The 27166-nt window shown below is 39.9% G+C and overlaps 1 protein-coding gene across 3 annotated transcripts in view; it reads right to left on the bottom strand.

Annotated features, from left to right (window-relative positions):
- Positions 1 to 27166, bottom strand: part of LOC149167457 (uncharacterized) — a 344481-nt gene that overhangs the window by 81443 nt on the left and 235872 nt on the right. For all 3 annotated transcript variants that reach the window (XR_016260931.1, XM_089432997.1, XM_089432998.1), the window contains one exon: positions 18130 to 18341. Coding sequence is in view for 2 of the 3 variants with exons in the window: in XM_089432997.1 (XP_089289123.1) it covers positions 18130 to 18341 (212 nt within the window). In the remaining variant the exon portion in view is untranslated. The remainder of the gene's footprint in view (positions 1 to 18129; positions 18342 to 27166) is intronic.

Below are 27166 nucleotides of genomic sequence, written 5' to 3'. Positions count from 1 at the left end.
TTAAGAGTTAAGAGTTTATGTTAAAGTGAAGTTGAATTAAAGTTTAACGAGTTATATGAAATTTAAAAAATAAATACAAAGAACAATAAGATATTTAAAAGAAGTCAATTGAAACAATATTTAAATATTCTTTTTAAAATACAAAAAGGAAAAAAAGCGTAAGTAGAATTATATAAAAAGAATACAAGGGAGTTTTGAAATATTAAGGATAATAGGAATTTGGATTAAAAGAGTTTTGAAGAATTATATATATATATATATATATATATATATATATATATATATATATATATTAAAAAGGCACTTTTAAAGGAGGTTTGAAGTACAAAGTCCAAAGGAACTTTAAATATAATACCTTAAGTCATCTCAACAAAACAAATGGGATCAATCATTGAAAAAAAATGATGGAGCTCAATTCTAAAATGACGAAGGAAGAAAAGTTTTCCTATAATGGTCTTTCAGTTACAGATCACAGAGTAGTTACATTAAAAGGAAGTATCCAAAGAACAGAAGTTAATGTCGCCATCAACCCAAGCAATGATAAAAATTATATCAACATCAACTTAGCAAATCAACTATTAATTCCAGAGCTACGCATTGGTGTAAAAAAAAATATTTTTGACCAAAACGAGTATAAAATTAGTGATCTACAAGTGACAATAAGTCATTATGACTACATATCTCAATTTCATGTTGTAAAAACGAATAAAAACGCTGACATCATACTCGATCAACCCTAGTTTAAGGAGTTGGGTACGTTCATGTTAAACATAGAAAAAGAAGTTTTGACGTTTCTTTATAAAGGGAAGATGGTCATGTTTCGAGACATAACAAGTAAATCAAAATCAATAAAATCTTCATTAAAAGACCTTAAGGACATGTCAGACTTGATGTTTCAAGATAACGAAAAAACGATATCAAAGAAGCAAAAAGAGCTTGAAGAAGTCATTTGTAGCAAAGACAAAGAAATTTTGTGCCCTAGAGTTCACCAAGAAAAACTACTCGAACAAGTCAAGAAAGCTAAAGCATCAAAGAAGGAACTCAAGGAGCTTTTATTAGAACAAGAAGAAGAAAATGTATGTTTAAAGAACCTTAACCAAACATTAGTAGAACAAATCAAGTGTTTAAAAGACAAGAAGCGTGAAGGCCAAAATAAAGTTGACTCAGAGAATGAGGAATGCTTACATCTCAAAAGTCATAATCAAAATCTGTTCAAACAGACTAAAAAACTTAAGGACGAAAACAAATCATTGACGAATAGGTTCAAAGAACTTGTCGCAAAGGAAGCATCAAAATCTCCTGATGTAACAATCCAAACTGAAGAAACAAACATCAATACCACTAATCTCGTAGTTCAGTGAAATTCAAACCCTATTGAAGTAAAAACGTACTCAAAGGTTGTCGTTCAAATAGAGGAGACACCAAATAAGGATTCAGTAGTTAATTCAACAACAATAATCCCTGATGGAAATCAAGAAGCTGCCATAAAAATGTTTAAGGAAGTTCAAACAAGAAAAATTCCTTATCTACATTCGAATCACAAGAGTAGCCACCTTAATCAATCTACAAATCTATATCACGCAGAACATAAACAAACTTATGTTTCGAAGAATATTGAATTGAGCTCAATCCGGTCATACAATAACTATTCACCACACATCTCCAAGGATCAAAAGATTCCCCAAAAGATTAGTCTAGGATGGTCCGATCTGTTTTCAGTACGACAATTTTGTCTATCGCTCAGAACATCATATCATCTTGTATCAACAAAGATAAAAGCTCAGAACAAGAAGATATTCTAAACAATAGAAGAAATCTCATTCTTCATCAATAAGCCTTAACCAAACATTAGTAGAACAAATCAAGTGTTTAAAAAGACAAGAAGCGTGAAGGCCAAAATAAAGTTGACTCAGAGAATGTGGAATGCTTACATCTCAAAAATCATAATCAAAATCTGCTCAAACAGATTAAAAAACTTTAGGACGAAAACAAATCATTGACGAATAGGTTCAAAGAACTTGTCGCAAAGGAAGCATCAAAATCTCTTGATGTAACAATCCAAACTGAAGAAACAAACATCAATATCACTAATCTCGTAGTTCAGGCAAATTCAAACCCTATTGAAGTAAAAACGTACTCAAAGGTTGTCGTTCAAATAGAGGAGACACCAAATAAGGATTCAGTAGTTAATTCAACAACAACAATGCCTGATGGAAATCAGGAAACTGCCATAAAAACGTTTAAGGAAGTTCAAACAAGAAAAATTCCTTATCTACATCCGAATCACAAGAGTAGACACCTTAATCAATCTACAAATCTATATCACGCAGAACATAAACAAACTTATGTTTCGAAGAATATTGAAGTGAGCTCAATCCAGTCATACAATAACTATTCACCACACATCTCCAAGGATCAAAAGATTCCCCAAAAGATTAATCTAGGATGGTCCAATCTGTTTTCAGTACGACAATTCTGTCTATCGCTCAGAACATCATATCATCTTGTATCAACAAAGATAAAAGCTCAAAACAAGAAGATATTCTAAACAATAGAAGAGATCTGATTCTTCATCAATAAGCTTTGAGGACAAAGCTTTTTGAAGGAGAAGGCAATGTTATGAACATAAATTATGTAAAAATAAATAAAAATAGATAATAAATAATAATCATAATAATATAAATATAATAATAAATAAAAGTAAATTAAACTAATGGTTAGTTAGTTAATAATGAAAAGGCATGTCTTAGAGACATGCATGTTTGTGAAAGGGTACTTACCTGGCTATATATACAGGACCCTCATTCTCATTTGTACTCATCCTACATCAATTTTTTTATTCAATATACAATTACAATTATTGTCCTACGATGTATGTCTTTGTTTACTAAGTATTTTAAATATTTCTGCTACGTATACGACTTTTGGTCGTTACAAAGTGAGCTTCAGTTTCTGGTTGAGGACAAGTCACATGAGTAAGTTCGACTCAGTTAACTTGGCAAGCACAAGTCTGAGTTCCCAAAATAAACTTGCCAGATTTAGTTGATGTGAATTGCTTATAAGGAGGACGAAGGCACAAAATTGGATTATTTTTTGCACAAGGTTGTGTGAGCAGAGACTTCTAGCAAGGAGAGTGTGTGAGGAGAAGCCTATATGCAAGATTGAAGGAAGGAATTCTTGCCACATTTGCGCTAGGGAATTAGGAAGAATTTTGTAATATTCCTAATGGAAATATACAATGTTAAACAAAGCAAACATAACAGAAACACGTGAAAAAATTTACAGCACATTTAAACACCGGAAATCTCCACGAACTGTGTTGATCTAAACCATTGTATTAATAAATAAGAGGGTACAATGTGGTGTTGGAAATAGTGCACCTGGTCTTGTTCAAGGCAAGCTAGCTAAGCCCAAATGAACAATAAGAAATCCCTCTCAAATCTGTTGTTGCTCTCTTCTGGCTCTACACTAAAACTACCTAGAAGGCTAGAAAATATCTTGCTGGCTGCAAAGAACTGTTGTTAGGGCCTCCTCAGATGCTCAGGAAATTCCAGAAAATTAACCCCAGACTCTCCACCAATAACCCACAAAAACCCATGAAGGAATTGGCCAAATGTTGACCTTGGAATTTCGGCCCAATTTTCCCCTAGCTCCTCTAGTTGTTGGCTGAGTTGGGGCCCCTATTTGACCCCTCAAATCTGCCCAGAAAATTCTACCAAATTAATCTTGGCCTCTCCTTAATAAACCCAAAAAAACCCAGAAAGGGTTTGTCCTAGTTTTGACGCTCCAAAATTGACCCCCAAATGCTTGGCCCTCCTCCACAAGCAGAAGACATAACCTGTAGCAAATGTTACGTTTGTTTCTTTGCCAAAATGTTGGAAAAGCCCCCACAACACTTTCTCGAAATCCACCTCAAGTTTCAGCCCCTAACTCCCTTCACTCCACAGCCTCCAAGCGTGCCTCCTCTAAGAGTTGCGCAGTCCCTGTATTGTCGCTACCAATTCTCTCCACAAACTCGCACTCCCTGTTGCTGGTATGAACTGATATAGGTAGGACTCCCTCCTTGGGCTGGCACTCGAAGTCCACCGAACCAAGGGTTGAGATCTCCACTCAGAGACATTCATGTGCTAAATAGCGCTGCAGACTGGGCTTCAGCCCAAGCGTACTATGTCAAAGACACAATTTCTGAATAAATAAATGAATGCCTAGAATGAGTGTCTCTTACTCTATTTATCAAAGAGCCTCCAAGATTCCCATGTGGGCTCAGCTCGACTTTCACCACCAACTTCACTCCAATGAGAGTGTCTTCCAGATGTGGGTTGTAATTCTCCATGGGTTAGCCTCCAGGCTCCACTAGAGCCGCAATATTTCCCTTCCTTCCTAATGTTTAGGCCCCCATTTAATCCCAAAATTCATGTGGGATTTTTGAACCGACATCTCCTAAGTGCAAACATGAAATAAGACAAAATTGGGCAAGATTGATATTTCCGTTAGCAATATTGCTAAGTGGGAATATCACAGTCTTCCCTGCCAAAACGTTGTTTTTCCTCAAGAAACTACCAAACAATGCTCTCTCTAGTTGTTGCACCCCATTGTCACTGCAAAAATGTGTCAGGGTCCCAAATGCGCCACTAATTCGTCCCTGACCTTTACATTGTCCTAACATGAAAGAATCCCTCAATGCCAGGATCCCAAGTCATCCGGTCCCACCTGAAGCTCCCCTCACTCCACTCACTATCTTGCCCAGTATAAGTATCAGAAGTCCCCTATATAACATCAATGAGTAGGGGATCATGATAATGTAGCACTATGCCCAACTCTTGGTGAAATTGTCCTACCATGTAGGCCATCCCATGCACTCCAAGAGTATACTCTCAAAGATACCATCCAATCCCTACAGACATAGCGTCTCACGCACGCGAGCTTCTCCTGATATCATCCTGCTAGCCCACTTGCCATGCTAATGAAGTCCCACATGCCATCAGCGAGCCACCAAAGCCCAATGGAAGATTTGAATGATCTTCCCCTGTAGAAATCAGCTCATTCCCAAGAGTAGTTGTACTACCAAGTCTTATGATGCCCGAATCCCACGCTAGCCTAGAAAGGGTTCCACTATGTTGTCGTTGCTCAACTCTGATCATGACAGTTTGCCCCTCATGCTCAAGTTGTATCCACCTCTCCTGGGACCTGATGGCGAAACATCTATGGAGTCCCAATGCATCTGGATCAAGCACTTGCATGATGTCACCTTGATCCAGGTGGATATTGGTGGCCACCTGCCAAGTCCACTTGGACCCCCACCATTGTTTGTTTCAGCTTTTTAGTTTCCTTAATTGTAGCACAGTTTACTATTTTTAGCAATTTTTTCGGGTCCTGAACTTCCAGAGCCGTTTTGAGGCCCTAAACGATGTTTTTCGGGAAAACTGGGAGCAACATGGGTCCATGGACCCATGTTGCTCTTCTCAAAGTTGTAGTTCTCGGATAGATCTTTCTAACGAAATATTGTGTGCGTCCTGTTTAAACACAGAGATGCAGCGGAAATAATACTTCATTTCATTAATGTAAAATACTAAAATATGCTTACAAACAGCAATGGAAATAAACCAACTGGGGCGATGGTACCTTATCTCTGAGAAGAGATGTGGCAGCTACATGCCTCTATACTGTGTTACAATGAGGCTCGAAGGCCTATTTATTGTTGAGAAACAATGGAAAACCCTAAACATCCAAAAATCTAACCCTAGAAGATAAAACGCCAAACTATGGGCCCCGTTAGGGTAAATTGGTACATCAACTTCCCGGTGTTGTAACTTTGGCATACGATCTCCATTTGACACGCACAGTATCTCGTTATTAAGATCTATCCGAGAACTACAACTTTAGGAAGAGAAACATGGGTCCTTGGACCCATGTTGCTCCCAGTTTTCCCAAAAAACGTCGTTTAGGGCCTCAAAACGACTCCGGAAATTCAGGACCCGAAAAACTACTAAAAATAGTAAATTGTGCTATAATTAAGGAAACAGAAAAGCTGAAACAAACAATGGTGGGGGTCCAAGTGGACTTGGCAGGTGGCCACCAATATCCACCTGGATCATTCCTCCCCCCGTAGGAAGCAATGGTCCCCATTGTGTTGAGTTCCTCCATGAGATGAGGAAACTTCTGCTAAACTTGGTCCCTGGTGAGCTAAGTTGCAGGAAACGTGGCCCTAGGGGGCGTTTCTCCAGGGGAAACGAAACGAAACGCGTTTCCCCGTACCGTACGGCCTGGAAACGCGTTTCCGGCCGTACGGCCACGTTTCCCGAAACGGAAACGTGGCCGTACGGCTGGAAACGCGTTTCCAGGCCGTACGGGCCACGTTTCCCCCAAAAAAACATTTGTTTTTAAATTTTTTTTTTTCTAATGTAGATCTCTTACATTTGTTTGCCCTAGTGTTGATATGCAGTTCATGGTAATGTTAAATTCTTAAAGTAAAAGTGATATTCTCCTTTATTTTTCATTTTCATCCTTTTACTTAAATTTTTAACATTACCATGAAATGACTCAGGATGTTTGAGAGTGGTTTCGCCGTCATTGGATTTCATATGGAGAAAGTAGAATTTTAGATCTTACTCAAAATCCAGCAGACTTATCTGTTTTTCAGGATTTCAAGATTGGGGGGATTTCAATGTTTCCATTGGATTTTATCATGTACTAGGGTATGGAACTTGTATTTAATCGAGAGAACAAAGCCCTCTATGCAGGGGAGACTCCCAATAATCAAGAGAATGTAGGGTACTAGGGTATGAAACTTGTATTTAATCAAGAGCACTAAGGTCATTCGACTATGTAGGAGGAGACTCCCAATCAACCACGAGACAAAAAATTAGAAATTTCTCGTGGCTGATTTTGGATATTTCTATTTTCATTATGTGATTATTCATGAGTAAATGTGATGTAAATTTAGATACTTATAGTCTATGCATTGACAATTGACAATTTTATCATAATGTAATAAATTAGAATGTATCATATATGCTTTATGATTGCACATATTTCTTAAATTCCTAATATATATATATATATATTATTATATATATTATTATATATATTCGCGTTTCCCCGTTTCCAAAATTTGGGGAGGTCGCGTTTCGTTTCGCTTCCCGTTTCGGAAACTCGTTTCCGTTTCCCCGTTTCGTGCAACTTAGCTGGTGAGCCACTTGCCCTGGTGAAGGAGTTGGCCTGCTCTGACAACTCGATACAATTGGATATTCTGTTGGCAAGTGTGTTTGATCTGTCTGTCCATGATCCGATCAGTTGCAGCTTGTTCCATGCAATCTGGATTTAACTCTGTAGGTGTGAGCTGTTCTGCAATGTCGGATGTGTCTAGTAATGGTGGAAAGTATGGCCGAAGACGGTCCACATTGAACACTGGGTGCAGGCCAAGGAATGGGGGAACACTGAGCTCAAATGCATTGTCTCCCACAGCCTTGGTAATGGTGTAAGGACCATATCGGAGTGGTATGAGTTTCCAATAGGCTCCAGTAAGGCGTTTCTTTTGCAAATGCAACCAGACTTTATCGCCCACCTGAAACTTGTGTGGCACCCGATGTTGATCATGTCGCTGCTTGTACTTAGCATTTGATTTCTCCAAAATGTCATGGACCTGCTGGCGAATATGTTGGATGTGTTCAATGAAGTTGTTTGCCTTATCTGTTTGGGACTGGACATGAGCCGAATCTGCGTGAATAGCTGCAAATGGCATGGCCACATCAATGGGACATAGTGGCTAGAATCCCAAGCCCACCTGAAAAGGGTTGTGGCCAGTCGAGCCGTGGAGAGCCCGGTTGTAGCTGTGCTGAACATAGGGGAGGCTCTTGTCCCATGTGCGTGGATGCTTTGAGTTGTACATGTGCAGAATGTGTACGATCATCCTGTTGACAACCTCTGTCTGGCCATTAGTTCGAGGATGGAAGGTTGTGGACTTCGTGAGTTTGGTGTTGAGCATCGACCAGAGACTGGACCAAAATGTACTGAGGAACCTGCTGTCCCGATCTGAGATGATACACTGTGGGATCCCAAAGTGTACCCACACTCGTTCAAAGAAGAGTTTAGCAGTGGCTTCTGCTGTGATATTCTTCTTGCAGGCAGCCATAACCACCATCTTCGAGAACCTGTCGACGACCACAAAAACGCAGTCGTTTCCATGCTTAGTGGAAGGAAGGCCTGACATGTAATCCATGGAGATGGATTACCAAGGTCGACTAGGCATAGGCAGCGGGGTATAGAGGCCTTGCTTCTTGATGGTCGGTTTGGCAATGGCACAGGCAGTGCATGATCTAATGTAATTCCCGACATCCTATTGAAGATTCGGCCAATAGAAATACTTCTGCAGTACTGCCACCGTTTTCTCGACCCCGAAATGTCCAGCAGCCCGACTGTAGTGTGCTTCCCAAATCATCTTAGCACGCTCGCTTGAAGGAACACAAAGGTGACCCAGGTGGCATAACAGGGCATCCTGGAGGTGAAAATCTAGAACATGTTAACCCTCCAAGAGTGTCAGGTATGTGTGGCCGAATTCTGGGTCGCTTTTGTAGAGAAGTAACCAATAAGAAGTCTCGTGCCCAGAAGAGTTGAGCACAGTGGTTAACGCCATGATCGGTGGTCGACTGAGGCAATCTGCAACATTATTGGTGATACCCTTCTTATACTTGATATTCAAATGGAACTGTTGCAGGTATGTGGACCACTTCTGATGGCGATCATTCTGCAATTTCCCTTGGGTCTGTATGAACTGCAGGGGTCGATGGTCTATGTGGATGACCGTTTCCTTCCCCAAAATGCAATGCTTCCATTGTCAGTAGGCCTGCACAATGGAATACATCTCTTTGTCATAAGTGGGATACTTCCAGACTGTGTCTGAAAGTGTCTCACTGTGATATGCCATTGGATGCCCGTGTTGAGTAAGGACTGCCCCAATAGCATAGTCAGAGGCATCTGTCTCGACCTCAAATGGTTGTTGCAAGTCTGGTAATGCGAGCACCGGTGCCATGCAGAGGCAATATTTCAACTCTGTGAATGTCTTCTATTGAGATTCAGACCAAAAGAATTTTTCTTTCGCTCCTCCCTTAGTGACTTGACTCAAGGGCCAAGTGATATGAGAAAATCCCAACACGAACCTGCAATAGAAATTGGCAAGACTTAGAAAGCTGTGGAGCTCTGTCAGAGTGGTTGGAGATGGCCAATCTCGAATGACTCGGATCTTGGCTGGATCGACATGCACCCCCTGTTCATCAATAATGTATCCTAGATACTGAACCTGGGTCATGCCAAAAGTGCATTTCTCCAAATTGGCACATAACTTGTGTTGCCGCAGTGTTTCGAGAACCTGTCAGATGTGGTGGAGGTGTTCCTCCCAACTCTGGCTAAAGATCAGGATGTCATCCAAGCATACCACTACAAATGAGTTGGTGAATGGCCGCAAGATGCCATCCATTAGCCTCATGAAGGTTGCAGGAGCATTCGTCAATCCAAAAGGCATAACCAACCATTCGAAAAGGCCCTCCTTGGCTTTGAAGGCAGTCTTCCACACATCGGAGGGTTCGATTGGTACTTGGTGATATCCTGACTTCAAATCGATCTTGCTGAAATATTTCACCCCCTTCAGTTGGTCCAAGAGGTCATCAATTCGTGGGATCAGGTACCTATTACCGACAGTGACCTTGTTCAACACCCGATAGTCAATACAGAGTCTCCAAGTAGCATCCTTCTTCTGTACCAACACGATCGAGCTCCCACAGGGCGATGAACTCAGACGGATGTGACCTTTTTGCAGCAGCTCCTGAATCTGCCTCTTGATTTCATCATTCTCCAGAACGGAGCGCCAATAGATTGGTCCATTGGGCAGCGACGCACCTGGGGTCAGATCGATGGAGTGCTTGACCTGATAGTGCAGAGGAACCCCTGCGGGGGAGGTGAAGATGTCCTCGTACTCCTCCACGACCTTGTCCATCTGTAGTTGTCGTGCGGAGGGGCCCTGTCTGGAGGTCGTGGCCACTGTCTTCTTCTTTCCTTGAGGGCATATCATCAGGAAAACAAATTTCCCGGTTTTGGAAACGAGCTTACTGCATTGTTTTGCAGTAATCAAAGAGATGGCGGTAGGCGGTGCTACCTCCGGTATCCTGTACAACTTATTTCCCAACGTAACAATAGCAGCGTGGGGCTTTGATTCATACACAGCATGTCACTTCCACAAGTATGGTTGTCCTAATAATACATCACAAACTTCAAAGGGAGCAACATCATACAATACCTCATCCGTGAAGGGCTTGATGTTGTAGGGAACGCGACACTGCTGGCTCACATGAAGATCCTATCCTTGGTGAAGCCACCCAATGGTGTATGGTTGTGGATGTGTTGTGCTCGGTAAGCCCAACCGCTTCACGACCTCTACCGAAATGAGGTTCTTTTGGCTCCCACTGTCGACAATGAACTGTAGCGGGGAGCCCTTTACCCACATCTGAGAGTGGAAGAGACGCTCCTCCTCCTCTGGATCTTCAGGTTCCTCCTTCTGGATCTTCGTTTGACGCGCACAGTATCTCGTTAGAAATATCTATCCAAGAACTACAACTTTGGGAAGAGAAACATCGGTCCATGGACCCATGTTGCTCCTAGTTTTCCCAAAAAACGTCGTTTAGGGCCTCAAAACGGCTCTGGAAGTTCAAGTCCGAAAAACTGCTAAAAATAGTAAACTGTGCTACAATTAAGGAAACTGAAATGTTGAAACCATAGTTGCGGGGGAGCGCCCCCCCTCGAACACGCTCCCGAATCGCACTCCAGGCGGGAGCGGCTCCGGAGCGGCTCGGGAGCACGCTCCCGAAAAAAAAATTGCACTCCCTGCCATTTTCGGGAGCGGTCGCTCCGTCGCTCCCAAAGCGAAATTTTAAGCCTAGGAGCGATTGGGGAGCGATCGCTCCCAATCGCTCCCGGGCATTAAAAAATCGCTCCGGGAGCGTTTCGGGCGGCGCCGGGAGCGATCCGGCGGAAAAAAATTTCGCGGACCTCAAAAAAAAAAAAAATTAAAAAAAAATTGTTTTAAAAGCCCAATGGGCCTAAAAAAACTTCATTATCACTTCATTGAGTTGATTTTGTTGGAGAGCAAGAGCAAAGGAGCAAGGAGAAGCGAGGAGCAAGCGCCGAGGAGCAAGGAGCAAGCCTGCAGAGGTAAGTAACTTAGTAATTTAGTTAGTTTAGTTAGTTTAATTTAGTTAGGTAGTAATTTAGTTAATTTAATTTAGTTAATTTAGTTTATTTAGTTTAAAAATCATGAATTTAAATTAAACTAATAATTTAAATTAAATTAATTTGCAGATTCAAAACCCTACAAACATCAAACACCATGGACCTGGCTATATTTCTTGACATTTTCCTCTTCTTGGTCCTTTTTATGGTTATTATGGTGCTGGAGAGTAGGAAACGGAGGGGCCAAACTGAAGAGGGGGATGAAGAAGCTAGAGAAAGTCGAATTGATGAAAACCCCGGTGAGGAGGAGCTGGAGGAGGGTGAACATGACCCTCCAAAAACTAAACAAGACCAAACCCCATTGTGGAAATATGTTAACAGGGCTGAAACAGGGAGAGGGGGTGGAACCACTAAATTTCATTGCCCCCATTGCAACACTGATTACACAGGTTCATACACCCGTGCTAGAAGACACCTCTACGGGAAAAGGCCATGGAATGGAGACAAATAAATAGGAATCAAAACTTGTACAGCAGTGTCAATAGCGGATAGAGCCAAATACATAAGGGAAGAGGAGGAAGCCCAATACAGATCAAAAAAATCAAGGGGTTTCTTTGAACCAAGCTCACAATCACAAAGAACTCCTTCAACATCCTCCCAAGGCAGTGGATATGGAGGCACAGGGTCATCATCTTTAAGGCGTAGAACCATATTAGATTTCCTTGATGAGGGGTGTAGGAATGATGTGGATTCAAAGGTTTACAGGTTTCTCTATGCATGTGGGATACCATTCAATGTTCTTTGCTCAACTTATTGGCACGAAATGGTTTCTGCCATAAATGATGCCCCTAAAGGATACAAGAGCCCTGGGTATGACAAGGCAAGAACCGTTGGCCTTGATCATGAAAAAGCAAAAATATCACATTCTTTGAATAGAATGACAAGTTCTTGGACTGACCATGGGGTGTCCATTGTATCTGATGGATGGACAAATGTAAAAGGCAAGCCATTGATAAGTGTTCTTGTTGTGTCTGTTAGTGGTCCCATCTTTATAACTGCACATGATTACTCAGACAAGTTCAAGACCGCCATCAACATTGCAGAAGCATTACTTGAAACAATTGAGCGTATTGGTCCATACAATGTCATCCAAGTCATCACTGATAATGCTCCTAATTGTAACGCAGCGGGAGCAATTATTGAGGATAAATACCCCAACATATTTTGGTCTGGATGTTTGGTTCACACATTGAACCTTTTGTTGCATGATATTGTCAAGAACAAAAATGAACAATACCAATGGATTGGTGATTTGTACAAGAAAGGCAAACAAATGATAAAATTTATTACAAATCATAGCAATACCCATGGCCTTTTCCGCAGTCACTCGAGATTGGAGTTGTTGAAGATTGCGAAGACCAGATTTGGTAGCTATTACCTCACCTTCAGGCGCCTTTTGAAGGTAAGAGAGTCATTGGCTAGCATGGTATCAAGTCCACATTGGCAGGTATTAAAGGAAAGGGCTACAAATGCAGCTGACAGGGGAGGTTTTGAAATGGTGGAGGAGGCCGCTCTTGATGGTCAATTTTGGACAAGTGTGAGGCAAGTATTGGATTTCATCAAGCCCATTTATCACATGATTCGGTTTGCAGATACAGACAAACCAATGATTGGCGAGCTGTATGAGCAGATGGATACCATGTTGGAGGAAATAAAAGATACTGTTCATAACAGAGATCCCGACTTGTACAAATTGATTCACGATTGTGTGTGTGAACGGTGGAATAGACTTAATCTGCCACTACATTGCTTGGTGTATATCCTTATGCCAAAATACTACTCTACATCTTGGTTGGGCCAACCTGCAGCAGGGGGTGGGGTTAGGACCAAACCCCATTTAGATCCAGAGGTAACTAGAGGATATTTGGAAGCATTAGAAAAGTTGGTACCTGACAGGGAGGAATGTGCAGCTGTGCGCCTTGAAATAGGCAGATACTTCAGTCGCACTGGTTTGTATGGTAACTTCCATGCAATGGACGACAGAGATAGATTTGATACTCTCACATGGTGGGAAACATATGGCAGCCAGGGACTTTTGCCAAAATTGGCAAAAAAAGTTCTTTTACAGGTTGTAAATACTTTCTGCAAAGAGGTGTTGGAGCACCTACAGCTACATACATAATGTGAAAAGAAACTGACACAATGAAAACCGAGCAGAAAGCTTGGTTTATGTGCACTACAACTTGAGGTTGTTGAGTCATTACTGTGATCGGGCTTATGAGGATCCCACAAATAAAATTTGGGACAATCACCCAGAGGATGACAATTTGGAGGATGGCATTGTACATATTGAAGAACTGGAAGAGGAACTTGTAAGGGATGAAGATGAAGCAGCTGCAGCAGCCATGCCACCTCCACCTCCACCTCCACCATCCAGTAGCAGTGCTCGAGGTCCGAGTCTTGTTCCTTTGCTGTCGCCACCTCCATCTACACCCTCACGTGGAGGTTCTAGTTCTGGTCGTCGGTTTGTGCGGGAGACTCCTAGAAGACCACCACGACCTGCTTATACTCCTGGAGACTCTCGTGGCAAGGGCCACATGTAGATTTACAGTTTACTTGTCTTTTTTAGTTTCTATTAGACTTTAGTTTTCATAACTGTTGAGTTTTGAGTCCTTGACTCTTGACTCTTGACTCTTTCATATCATAATGATATTTTTTGTAAACAATATATCACTGTGACAATGAAAATTTGAAGTTTGAAGTTGGGCCTTGGCAATTATAACTCATTGGTAATGATTGTGAATTATGAATATGATGCTTCGTGAAATACTAAAGTTGTTTCATTTCATTTCATTATTCATGTTTCATTTTATAAATTTATAACATTTCATATCATGTTAACAGTTAGAAGTTAGGACTTAGAAATATCTAAGATATTACTTCTTGTAATGGTTAAACTTAGCTTACAAGTACAACTTTGGTGATCAATGATGATAAATGTTATTGAATTTTCAATTTTGAAAGCTTGAAGTTGAAACTTTAGGATTGAATTTGATGAATCATGATTCATGAGACTCAATATGTTGCAGTTGTAATATGTATTTTACTAACTTGTGGACATGGTTGATGACGATTATAATTTCTAGATGATTGATGTGATATGGTTCAATGATCAATCTATGTTTTTTTATGTTTTTTATGTCTAATTCATCATTCTACATGTTTTTGTTGACATATATGTATCAAAAATTAAAAAATATAAAAAATATATATATTTTTAAAAAAACGCTCCCGGATTCGCTCCCAAACCGGGAGCTTCTGAAAATGGTCGCTCCCGCTCCCAAGCAACATGGGTTGAAACAAAAAAATGGTGGGGGTCCAAATGGACTTGGCAGGTGGCCACCAATATCCACCTGGATCACACCTCCTACCGATCCAACACTCACCCTGATCCGTAGCAATAACAAGGAAAACCAACCTTGCCTTATGATCAAGACCTCAACCCCCCCACATGTCAAACCAAGGGTGAGTTGGGTCATCCATGTTGAAGGAAATGTAACTAGGTCTGGTCTTCATAAATGTACTTTTGATATTTGTATTTATTCAAGAAAAGAAATATTACTTTTATAATATATGTCAATGAGTTTCTTGCTCTTTGAAATAGGTCTAGCACAAGTTAAAGTGTTATAGGTGAGTCAAATAGTCAAAAGAAAATATTGAAGACCTTAAGGGCATGTTGCATCATGTATATGTTTGTATAGAAGTCAAAGAACTCTCCTCCAAGCAAAGTCAAGTCTCATCCGAAGCAAAGCATGTGACACCACCAAAGAATCCATCCGAAGTAAGACAGCAAGTCGGCCTACAAACAATCCTCAAGTCAGCCTTTTAGTCGACCTAAAGGGAGGGACAGTCCTGTATATATAGAGGTTGTCCACTCCACTATAACGCACTTATATAGCTCTGAAATCAGCAAAGTTAAGGAGATGAGAAAAGAACGAAAAAGGACGAAGTCAAGGAGCATCTAGTGCAGCAAAGTAAAGGGAAGCATAAGCGAAGGTTGGAGGCTAGTTTCTAGAGCAAATACAGTCACATGTGCGAGGAAGAAGAAGGTTGCCTGTGGTCATAATAGTAGAGACTCACAGCCAAACATATCTCATCATTTTGGCTAGAGACATAGGACTAAAGGGTCTCCCACTCAAGCGAAGTAGCAAGGAAGAAAAGCGAAGGAAATAGGGTTGTTCTATAGCCTATTACAGTCACACGTGTGAGGCTCTGTTGCATATGATTTGGTTTCAAGTATTTTTGCTTCTGCTGTTTATTTGGTTAAAAACCCAGAATATTTATTGTTACAAATCAAATTAGAAAGCATTGTTTATTTCAGATCTATGATTATTTGTTGAGACAATAAATTTGTAACTGAGTTTAAAACAAATAACACACAAGAGTCCAAAATTCTCTTTTTTATAAAACATGAACATGCCATAAAGGCAGGGGCACTCCACAAAATAGTGTTGGATTTGACATGAGTATATTCATTTTTTTTTACTTCAATTTGGCTTCTAAAATTAACCATAATTTGTTTATTTATTCTTGTAGATTTTGATGAATCTTGTTCCTAAGGTCCATCATTAACACAAATATACCCTGGAACCCTAGTGTAGGGAAAACCATCAAATATTAGGCTTCTTATTCAACTTCCAAAGAAATAATTTTTACAGCAGTCTTACAAGAATTTGCTCTGGCAAATACACAACAAAAGATCTCAGCCATTGTTCAACCCACATGTGCAGCCCAACTGAAGAACTTCTACGCACAAGGAAAGCTTGGCCTCATGGCACAAGAGAAAACTCGGCCTACTCGCTCTGAGAAACTCATCCTACTCGATCCAAGATATCTCAGCCTCTCTACTGATATCACTTGCCCTGATCTTGCTCTAGCTGCCTCAATCTAGTCTTTTCTTGCTCTTGCTGCCAAAAATTGCACTCCAATGAATCCCAACTCATGCCAAAAAAATTGTATCCGTCCTTTGGCTCAAACCTCCTATTAAAAGGATCAAACCCTCATCTTTAGCGAAATCCCTAATCTCAATGATTGAGATTAGATCTCGACTCACTGAGATCAATGGCTACCACTTAATTTGTCATCGACTTTGTCTTTTAGTAAAAAGTTAACCAGCAATTAAATTAAATTGTCGTCTAAAGTCTTGACTTGGGAAATTCATTAATTATCTTTTATAAAAGATAATTAAGGTGAATCATTGTCGTAAGAGATAATTAAGGTGACTCGCTGCTAGTAATGCCACCTGATCCATGCAGAATCACCTTCCAAGCTACAATCTCAACATTGTGTCAGCCAGCACATTGATGTAGTATTTACAACTGTTAGACACTAGTGTGGAACTTTTTAATGCCAACCCAGATTGTTATGAACCTGCGCCAGTGACATCGATGCCACCCTTTTTTTGTAAAATGCATTGTACAAAATACTTACAATCAATAGAAATTAATAACTTTTACACCAAAAGAAAGAGTTTGAAAAATGAAAATTTCTCTCATGCTCAGTCAATACTTTGATTAAGGTAATATAACTCTACATTTAATTTGTGTACAATCTCATGTTTAAATGGTTTCACCTTTACACCTCCATAAAGAGGAAATCAAAGCAAACAGCTATCCACAAAACAATTCGCAGCCATGGTGGCAAAGGAAGATTAACACTATTCCTATAATCATGACAGTAACAAAAGATTTTATATTTCTTTCTTCATACATGGTCGCATAAGGCAATCAACCAACTCCTTAGAGGTACCCATGATTTGGACATGGAGAGTAATGATGTTTTAACCTTAAATATTTCATTCCTAAAGGCATCCTTCAGCTTGTATAAGTAAGCCCAACTTTATGTTCATTGGGAATGTCCATAGCTCAAATGGGCATCCACAAACGTTGTTTAAAGTCCAGTGGCAAAGATTCATGTTAGAGATTCTTAGGTATCTTTAGTTTTATTAAACTTTATATGCTTAATACAATGATAGTCACGTTACCATACACTACAAATATGTCATGATTTCCTTGAAAGTGATTCTCAAAGGAAGAAAAAAAAGGTATTTTCTATATTCCAAATCTCATGATAATCCTTTTTTCTTTAAACATCCTCAGTTTTCATGCAATTTTGTTGTTCGTTGATTACAAATTCAAATAAAGAACCCACAATCCAGATAGACACATTAGAGTGTTTCATGTAACCAAACATAATGCATTAAAAGGAACATCACCAAAGCAAGCCTTCATAGGCAGATAACTACTATTTCAATGTAATGACACAAATCAGAAATGAGGCAAGTTGTCTTAATCAGGACAACCCTTATCACTCTACCAACTATGAAAAAGTTGAATGGTTATTTCAATGACACTCATAAAGTGAATTGCATTCTCTTGAAGTCGGACTTCTAAGTCTAAATGATTAGCTTCCTCTCTGAATCTAAAAATGACCCTAGTTTTAACTTTTTCCTCTCATCACTAATGTTAATGATAACTTGCAAACCCACGTTCATAAGTACAAAATAACTAGAACCAAAAGAAATCTGAGTTATTCCAACATACATCATTTTATATTTCTTTAGTGTGGTAACTAATTTCAAGATACAAGGAAAAGCATAATATTGATATCATAAATCCCATAATTGATTTGAACTTCAGAAATGGAAATAAATTGATTTCGGTGTTGATGTTTTATGCACATATTTGAAAGGAAAAAAATATTGAGTAAAAGAAGCATGCAGTGGCCCTGACAATTCATGTTTGCTAACGACCTCAAGTATAATATGAAAATCAGTAGAACATCATAAAAATTATAACTGATAAGTACTCTAATATTTCTCTTTGTAATTAAACTTCTTAAGCACGAGTGTACCTGGCAGATGGGAAGAGACGATGAGTCAAAAGTTTTGGCACTTTCCCAGTCCGCCGCATGTCTGTGTATGGTAAGTTTCTAACCACCACAATTTTCCATAAGCCTATGTGTCCATTTCCATCAGGCTGTCGGCCTTCTGAAGACAACATCTCCAATGTCTTCTCATCAACAAACATCACAAAACATACATTCTTCTTGGAATATTGTGAGATCTGCAACAAAGAAGTGTTGCACAGGAGTTAAAATACAAAATGACACAATATTCAAACTGCATACTAAGATAAGATCATGTTATTAATGTCCAACAAATGACCAACGGGTGGGTCAATGGCACGGGTAAGTACAGTGAGTGACAAAAACTGTAAGAGTGCGCGTAGCCACAGCAAAAGCATAAATATAAGCTAACAAACAAACATGTAGCATTGAGGTTGAAAATAAAGGTTAACTATAATCATGTCAGCTAGAAAAGTGTGCTATCAATCATGTTTTTTAAGAAGCATGTCTCTTAGTATCTTGATTTTTTTTTATCAACAAGTGCCCTTCCTAAGAACTGGAGGAACTGCCTAGAATTTATCTGATTCCCATTGGCTCAAAACTAATTCTAATCACATTAAATATAAATCTATTTTATTTTCTCTTGAACTCAAAAAATTAGGAAGTAGAGAGAATTTTTTCTTGTTATGTCTGCTATTAAAAAGCAAAGTTTTTTTTTTTTTAACATACGTCTTATATATACAGAAAAATATTTACAGACAACAACACAAAAGGTAGAGTGGTATATACTATATACAGTAAACCTTATAACGTCTTCCATAAAGCAACTAATGCTGAGATGAAATCTGAACATGCTACAGACTCCAGAGTATAAAGCTTGAGCATCTTTAATCAACAAGACAGTCTTAACCAATAGCTGATGGCATACCTCATCATGCCACATGGCACAAAACACAAACAAAGAGCTAAGCCTGTGCTCAAAAAGAAATTTACACCTGGTATTCCATAGGGAAAATAGGCAGAAATTCTCGAGCACTAGTAGATCCCAACATAGGAGAGTGAACCAGATAGTTGCAATCAACAAACAAAGTGGCATGACAACGAATCCTGTCAGGAAAGAGAACTGAACAGTGGTCTCGAATGTATTTCCAACAACTCCCAATAAATTAGCACTCACAAAAAATGTGCTTCACCATCTTCCAATGGTGACAAGCAAGGAAAAGACCATTAGACAGCTCATTCTTTCCCAATTGAACCTTATAGGGGATCTCCAAGTAGATGACAAGCTAGGCAAATACTCTATGCTTATATGAAAGCCGAACAGGCTAAATGTCATGAAGTTTGTGCATACACCTATCCTCAATATCTACTTACCCCCATCTCCTAATGAGAACCAAGGCTAATGAATATTGTTATGCAACAATGAATGAAGCCATTCTGAGTCATATTGTTTCAAGGATCGAGCAAAACACCATTCCCAACCCCTCCAAAACTGCCCCAACATCCCAACATTCATTTTGAACATGTCCAGCTAGGAGTTGAGCCCTATCAACTCCATAACCAATGATTTGTCAATGGAAGCAAACCATACTCTTGTCCCATAGAATATCAATCCCCCTAGGAATGAAAAGCAACATCACACAAATTTCCCCCAAAAAAGATGTCTTTCCTGAAACGCATGAGGGCAAGAGATGACATCACACAAATCCAAAGCCCCCCACACCTTGTTGATATTCAGAAGTATCCAATCAACATGGAAATTAGCTGTGGGCTTGTTCAAGTGGAATTTGGAGGGAAGCAAGGCTAGGATCTAGTGAGACATCCCATTTGGCACTAGAGGTCATAGAGTACTTGTATTGCAGAGTTGCCTTGCTTTCAGGCTCACTATCTACCCACAATCTACTTGATCATAGGATTTATCAAAATCAATCTTTAGAAGTTGGCCAATGTCTTAGGTCCACTCCAAAGCCTCCCATACTGAGATCACAGTGTCCAGTGTAAACTGCCCCCACACATGACTTGTATGTTTTTATTGAATTACCTTCCTTGCAACCAAATGGATCCTCAGAGCCATTGGCTTGACAATACTTTCATATGCAACACAAAGCAAGGTAATGAGCCACTAATACTTCTTAAAGGGCCTCGGCCTTTGTAACTGTAATGACCAAAAGTCGTATACGCAGCATAAAACTTTAACATACTTCAAAGACATAAATTTCCATTGTAAGACATGTAATTGTATATTGAATATCGTATATTGAATTGATGTAAGATGGTTACAAATGAGAATGAGGGCTTGCATATATACCCTAGGCAGGTGCCCTTTCATGAATGATCATGTCTCTAAGGCATGCCTCTTCATTACTATTAGAATATATCTCTATATCTCTATTTAGTAATGCTCAGTCTTTTTAGATGTTTCTATTCTTATTCTTTTAGCAGTTTCTTAGATGAAACTGTTTTCTTTTAGCAGTTTCTTAGATGAAACTGTTTGTTCGATATTCTACATAGAAACCTGATGTTTCTATTCTTGTAAATATCTTTGTATTATCATTGAGCTGTTTGCTCCATGTGAATTAATTCATTGAACATTCTTTTATGGTATCAGAGCAAGGTTAAGAGATTCTTCTTGAAACAGTAATTCTATCTGCATCGTAATCTCTTGAGTCCTTTCTAAGGTCGAGCCCTCTGTAAGCCAGGCAGCCTTCACTGAGTCTTAGCCTCGGCTTTGCTCGCTGTGATAAAAGCTTACAGTCGTCCATCTCGATACAGAAATGGATTCTTCCCTTGCATGATCTTTTTATTAAGAAAATAACTTTGGGGCGGTGACTGTTTTCATGGGAGCGGAATTTTTTTTGGCTGACCAGTTTTGCTTAGAATTGTGAATCCGGCTATCTTCGTCTTCGTCTGGCGGCTACTCGACCACAACGTGGAATTCCTCAGCAATCGTGATCCAGGTGTTTTCCCTCAAAACTCATTCTTGAAAGTCAGAGTCGTGGTTTGAAAATTCGATCTGCAGGCAAAATCGTGGTTTCAAAATCGTGTTTTTTATTTCAAACTCTGTCAAAATCCCGTAGATGGAAATGCACCCTATTTTTTTTATCCGCTATGCTATGAGATAAGAGGAGGATATCACTACAGGCGTCTTGATATTTGAAACCCGTGGCTAATATATATTTTTTTTGAAACCCGTGGATATATTCTGCCGACCCGTGAATATATATTTGCAAACTGTGGTTCATTCCGTGGATACATTTGAAACCCGTGGTCATGATATTTCAATCCCGTGGATAGATATTTGAAACCCGTGGTTAATATATATTTCTTTTGAAACCCGTGGATATATTCTGCCGACCCGTGACATTTGAAACCTGTTATATATATATTTCAAAAATCCGTGGATACAAAATCTCGCAGGTGGTTAATATATACTGCAGACCCGTGGATACTTGAAAACCGTGGTTCATTCCTGAGACGTATATACCTGAGACGTGAGACGTATATACCTGAGACGTGACACGTATTTCAAACTCGTATATACCTGAGACGTATATACCTGAGACGTGACGTGAAGCTCACGTGGGCCAATACATCTGTGGTGTTTGCCGGAAGCATAGATCGTATTTGTTTCAGATCTGCGTATTTGTTTTGTGGGCCAATATATCCGTGGTATTTACCAGCAGTGTAAACGTGAAACTGAGACAGCATATGTGGGTCCGTATTTCAAATTTTGTATTTGTTGTATGTATGGTTCTGATTGCCGGCAGTGGGTTACCAATCAGCGGAAATTTTTTCTTGTGATCCTGACAGTCTTCATTACAAACTCAGACCTGTGACATCTGTTTATTGCATCAGTATACTCTTATGGTAGACCGGCATTTTCTTGTGGCAAACTGTATTCTCAGAACTGTATTAGCAGTACTACTATTGTTTTAGACAGCTGAAAGTCCGTTCTTTAAATTTTCACCAGCATAAGCAGTCAGCTACATTGTTCTTGTGTGTCATACTTTTGTATTCTCTTTGTGAAAATGGCCACACTTACCAATCTGATGTTAGAAGGAAATCAACGGTTTAATGGCAGCAACTATAACATTTGGAAACAAAGACTGCTGACCATTTTTGAGTACAGGCGTCTTGATCAACTCATTTTGGGCAAAGAGCTTCGTCCAGGTACAGCCGGGACCGATCAAGATAAATTTGATGATCGCAATCGAGAGGCTGTTATGCTTCTCAAGCTCTCTGTAGCTGATGATCAGTTACCACAGATCCCTTCTGGCAAGACAGCTGCTGAAATCTGGGAACAGTTGAAAGAATTGCATGAGACATCTGATAAAAGCAGAGCTTTTTTTCTAAAAAATCAGTTGTTCTCCATCATGATGAATGAACATATGTCTTTACAGGAACATCTCAACAAAATTAAAGACATTCGAGATCAGCTCGACGCCATTGGTCGGACCATGGAGGAAGAAGATATGGTAGTCATTACCCTGAAGAGTCTACCAAAATCTTATGAACACTTCATTGAAACACTCAACATTACAACCACAAATGTTGATCTGAAGTTTTCAGATTTATGTACCAAACTTCTGCAGCAAGATAGGTGGAAACAGCAGTTTGGTAGTGGTACTTCATCAGTGCCCTTGGAAAATGCATTTGCTGCAAAATATCAGTCCTCTCAGTCTTTTCAGCAGAGAGGATCATCTCAGTCTTTTGATCCTAACAGGAAGAAAAGTGTACAGTGTAATTACTGTCACAAGTTCGGTCACATGAAGAAAGACTGCAGGCAGAGGATTGCTGCTGAACAAAAGAAACAGGGAGGGTCACATCCGACAGCGAATGTTGCAGAACATTCCGAGCAGACAGATTCTGCCTTTTACGCCTTTATGGCTAAAAGGTCTTCAGAACATGTACCTTCCTCTGCATGGTACATTGATTCTGGTGCATCACGCCACTTCTCTCACAGGCGTGACTGGCTTATTGACTTTTCACCTTTCAGTGATTCAGTTGTATTTGGTGGAGGTGAAAAGTACACTGTTGCTGGCAGGGGTACAGTTCAAATTCAGTCTGGTGGACGCACGCTCATATTTCTAAATGTATACTATGTTCCTGGTATGGAGATTAATCTGCTCTCTGTCAGTCAGATTATGAGGAATTCTCCTCAGCTTGATGTTATGTTCAGTGCACACAAGTGCTCCATCATTGACAGGGAGACCAGTCTAACAGTTGCTACTGGCCTCGAGGACCATGGTCTATACAGGCTACTTGACACCGGTGACTTTCCAGAAGTGGCACTAGCAGCTCGTGTCTCTCCCATCAGTACTCTATGGCATCAGCGATATGGGCATCTCAATATGCAGTATCTCTCTCAGCTCTCTCAGGAGGGACTTGTGTCAGGATTACCTGATATTCAGACTCAGCAGTTGGGGGTATGCAGCGCCTGTCAAGCGGGAAAGCAACATCGGTCATCATTCAAAAATGGAGAATCTTGGCGCGCATCCCAGGTACTTCAGTTACTTCATGCTGATATTTGTGGTCCTATGAATACAGCTTCTATAACTGCTTGCAAATACTTTTTACTTATTGTAGATGACTTCAGTCGAAAGATGTGGGTGTATTTTTTAAAAAATAAATCTGATGCTCTTAGTACCTTTCAGAAGTTTAAAACTTTAGTTGAAAACGAATCTAGTTGTAATATCATGACCCTTAGGACCGACAATGGGGGGGAATTTTGTTCCTCAGCTTTTGCCAACTTCTGTGATATTCATGGCATCAAACGTCAATTCACCACACCTTACACTCCCCAGCAGAACAGTGTTGTCGAGCGTCGCAATCGCACGGTTGTTGAAATGGCTCGTTCCATGTTACAACACCGGAGTGTTCCAAACAAATTCTGGGCTGAAGCAGTATTTACTGCTGTTTACCTTCTTAACCGATCCCCTACTCAGGCTGTTAAAGGGAAGACTCCTGAAGAAGTGTGGTCTGGTCGTAAGCCTAAGATCAGTCATCTCAAAGTTTTTGGCTCAGTTGCATATGTTTGGATTCCATCTGCTAAACGATCTAAGTTGGATTCCAAAAGTCAGAAACTCATGATGACAGGATACAGTGATCATCACAAGGCTTATAGGCTGATAGATATAGCCACTGGTCGACTTAGCTTCAGTCGAGATGTAGTATTTGATGAAGACAGAGGATTCTTTCAGTCTTCTTCTTCTGAGCAGCGTTCTGAGGATCCGCCTCACAGTGTTCTTCTTCCAGTCAGTCCATCTGATGGGAGGGATGATGTAGCATCAAGATTTGATACTACTCTATCTGAGCTTCCTCCAGAAGCTAATCCCCCTCTTGCTATCCCTATTGCTCTTGAGCCTGCTTCTCTTCCTCCTGATATTGGTCCCTCTAATCCTGATATTGGTTCTTCTTCTCTTCGGCCAAAATGGTGGGCTAAAACCATAGGTGATCTCCGGGATGATGAGCTCCTTGAAGGTAGAACTTCTAGGCATAAGAACAGACAACAGTCTACAGTCAATTTTGCTCTTATGGCTAACCTTCACAGTACTTTTGAGCCTCAAACATATTCAGAAGCTAAGGGTATATCTGAGTGGGAACAGGCTATGGAAGCAGAATTTCAGAGTCTTCAGAAGAATCACACATGGGCTCTTTCTGATCTTCCCGCAGACAAAAAACCCATAGGCTGCAAATGGGTGTATAAAGTCAAATACAAAGCTGATGGAACCTTAGACAAGTATAAAGCTCGGCTTGTGGCTCGAGGATTTTCACAGCAGGAAGGCATCGACTATGAGGAGACTTTTGCTCCTACAGCCAAGATGAGTACTATCAGGCTTGTGCTTGCCCTAGCAGCTCAGTTCAATTGGAAAGTTCATCAGATGGATGTAAAAAGTGCTTTCCTAAATGGTGATCTCCAAGAAGAAGTCTACATGACGCAGCCTCCAGGATTCAAGGTTGCTGGTCAAGAACAGAAAGTGTGTCGGTTAGTTAAAGCCATCTATGGATTGAAACAAGCTCCTCGGGCTTGGTACATAAAAATTGATCAGTATCTGACAAATCAAGGTTTTCAGAGGAGTCCATCTGATGCAAACCTGTATATCAAGCATACTGATGATGATATCTTGTTTGTAGTTGTCTATGTGGATGATCTTATCATTACTGGCAGCTCTGCACATTTGATCCATGGGATCAAACAAGATCTATGCAGAACTTTTGAGATGACAGACTTGGGACTTCTTCATTACTGTCTGGGGGTTGAAGTATGGCAGACTGAAAATCAGATCTTTCTTTCTCAGTCCAAGTATGCCAAAAATCTTGTGGAAAGGTTCAGAATGCAGGATTGCAAACCGGCCACGACTCCTATGGAACCAGGGCTCAAACTTTCAGCACAGTCATCCTCTCCTCTTGTGGATGAAACTTTATTCAGGCAATTAGTGGGCAGTCTCATCTATCTTACTGCTACCAGACCTGACATCAGTTTTGCAGTAAGCTACATTTCTCGCTTTATGTCAGCTCCTAAAGCTGATCATTGGATAGCAGCAAAGCGGGTGCTACGATATGTGCGTGGTACTTCTGATTATGGCCTCTTATATACTCACAGCTCCACTTCTACTCTCAGTGGCTACACTGACTCTGACTGGGCCGGTTCGGTTGATGACCGTAAATCTACAGCTGGGTATGTGTTTAGTCTAGGATCTGGAGCTGTTACTTGGACTAGTAAGAAGCAACAGGTTGTGGCTCTCTCCTCAACAGAAGCAGAGTATCGGGGAGCAGTTAAGGCAGCCTGTGAGGCAGTTTGGCTTCGTCGTATGCTTGCAGATATGCATGTTTTTCAGACAGGGCCTACTTCTTTGTTTTGTGATAATCAGGGAGTGCTCAAACTTGCCAAGAATCCTGTCTTTCATGAACGAACAAAGCATGTGGAAACTCACTGCCACTACATTCGACAGTTGGTTGAAGACGGCTCAGTTCAGTTGCACTATGTTCCCACCACAGAGCAGCCCGCCGATATCTTTACCAAGCCTCTTGGTCCTGATAAATTTGTAAAATTTCGCGGGTCTATTGGTGTTGTAAATAGATTGAGCATTAAGGGAGGGTATTAGAATATATCTCTATATCTCTATTTAGTAATGCTCAGTCTTTTTAGATGTTTCTATTCTTATTCTTTTAGCAGTTTCTTAGATGAAACTGTTTTCTTTTAGCAGTTTCTTAGATGAAACTGTTTGTTCGATATTCTACATAGAAACCTGATGTTTCTATTCTTGTAAATATCTTTGTATTATCATTGAGCTGTTTGCTCCATGTGAATTAATTCATTGAACATTCTTTTAATTACTAACTCACTAACCATTAGTTAATTAAATATTATTTATTATTACTATATTTATATTTATTATTTTTATATGAATTATATTCATAACTTTGCCTCTCTCTTCAAGAAGCTTTGTCCTCAAAGCTTACTAAGAATATCTTCTTGTCTCGGAACTTTCATCTTCGTTGATACAAGATGATATGATGCTCTAAGTGATAGACAAAATTGTAGAACTGAGAACAGATCAGACCATCCTAGATTAATATTCTGTGGAATCTTTTGATCTCTAGAATTTGTGATGTATAGTTATCGTCGGACTGGATTCTGCAAACTTCAGTGTTCTTGGGAACATAAATTTGGCATTTATGTTCTGAGTAATACTGGCACGTAGATTGATTGGAAAGTTTGCTCTTGTGATTCGAATGTCAATAAACAGTTCTTCTGGTTGGACTTTCCCTTATCATGTTAGTGGTTGTTTCTAGATTTTCTTCAAGTGTCGTTGTTGTTGAGTTGGCCACTGAATCATCATTTGTAATCTCCATCGTTTGAACTACAACTTTTGCATGTGTCTTTACTTCAATAGGTTTATCCTCTGCTTGAGTTACGATTTTGAATGGATCGGTATTTGTTTATTTATCTTCAACTTGGACTAAAATGACTGGAGACTTCGATACTACTTCTTGAAGTTGTTCTAACTTGTCATTTAGTGATTTCTAGTCACTTTTAAGT

The sequence above is a fragment of the Pinus tabuliformis genome, chromosome 5_1 (assembly GCF_031772625.1).
Source record: "Pinus tabuliformis cultivar Carrire ecotype Pingquan chromosome 5_1, CPIR1, whole genome shotgun sequence".
Lineage (NCBI taxonomy): Eukaryota > Viridiplantae > Streptophyta > Pinopsida > Pinales > Pinaceae > Pinus > Pinus tabuliformis.
Note: the sequence above shows the minus strand (reverse complement) of the source record. Positions and strands in the feature narration are given on the sequence as shown.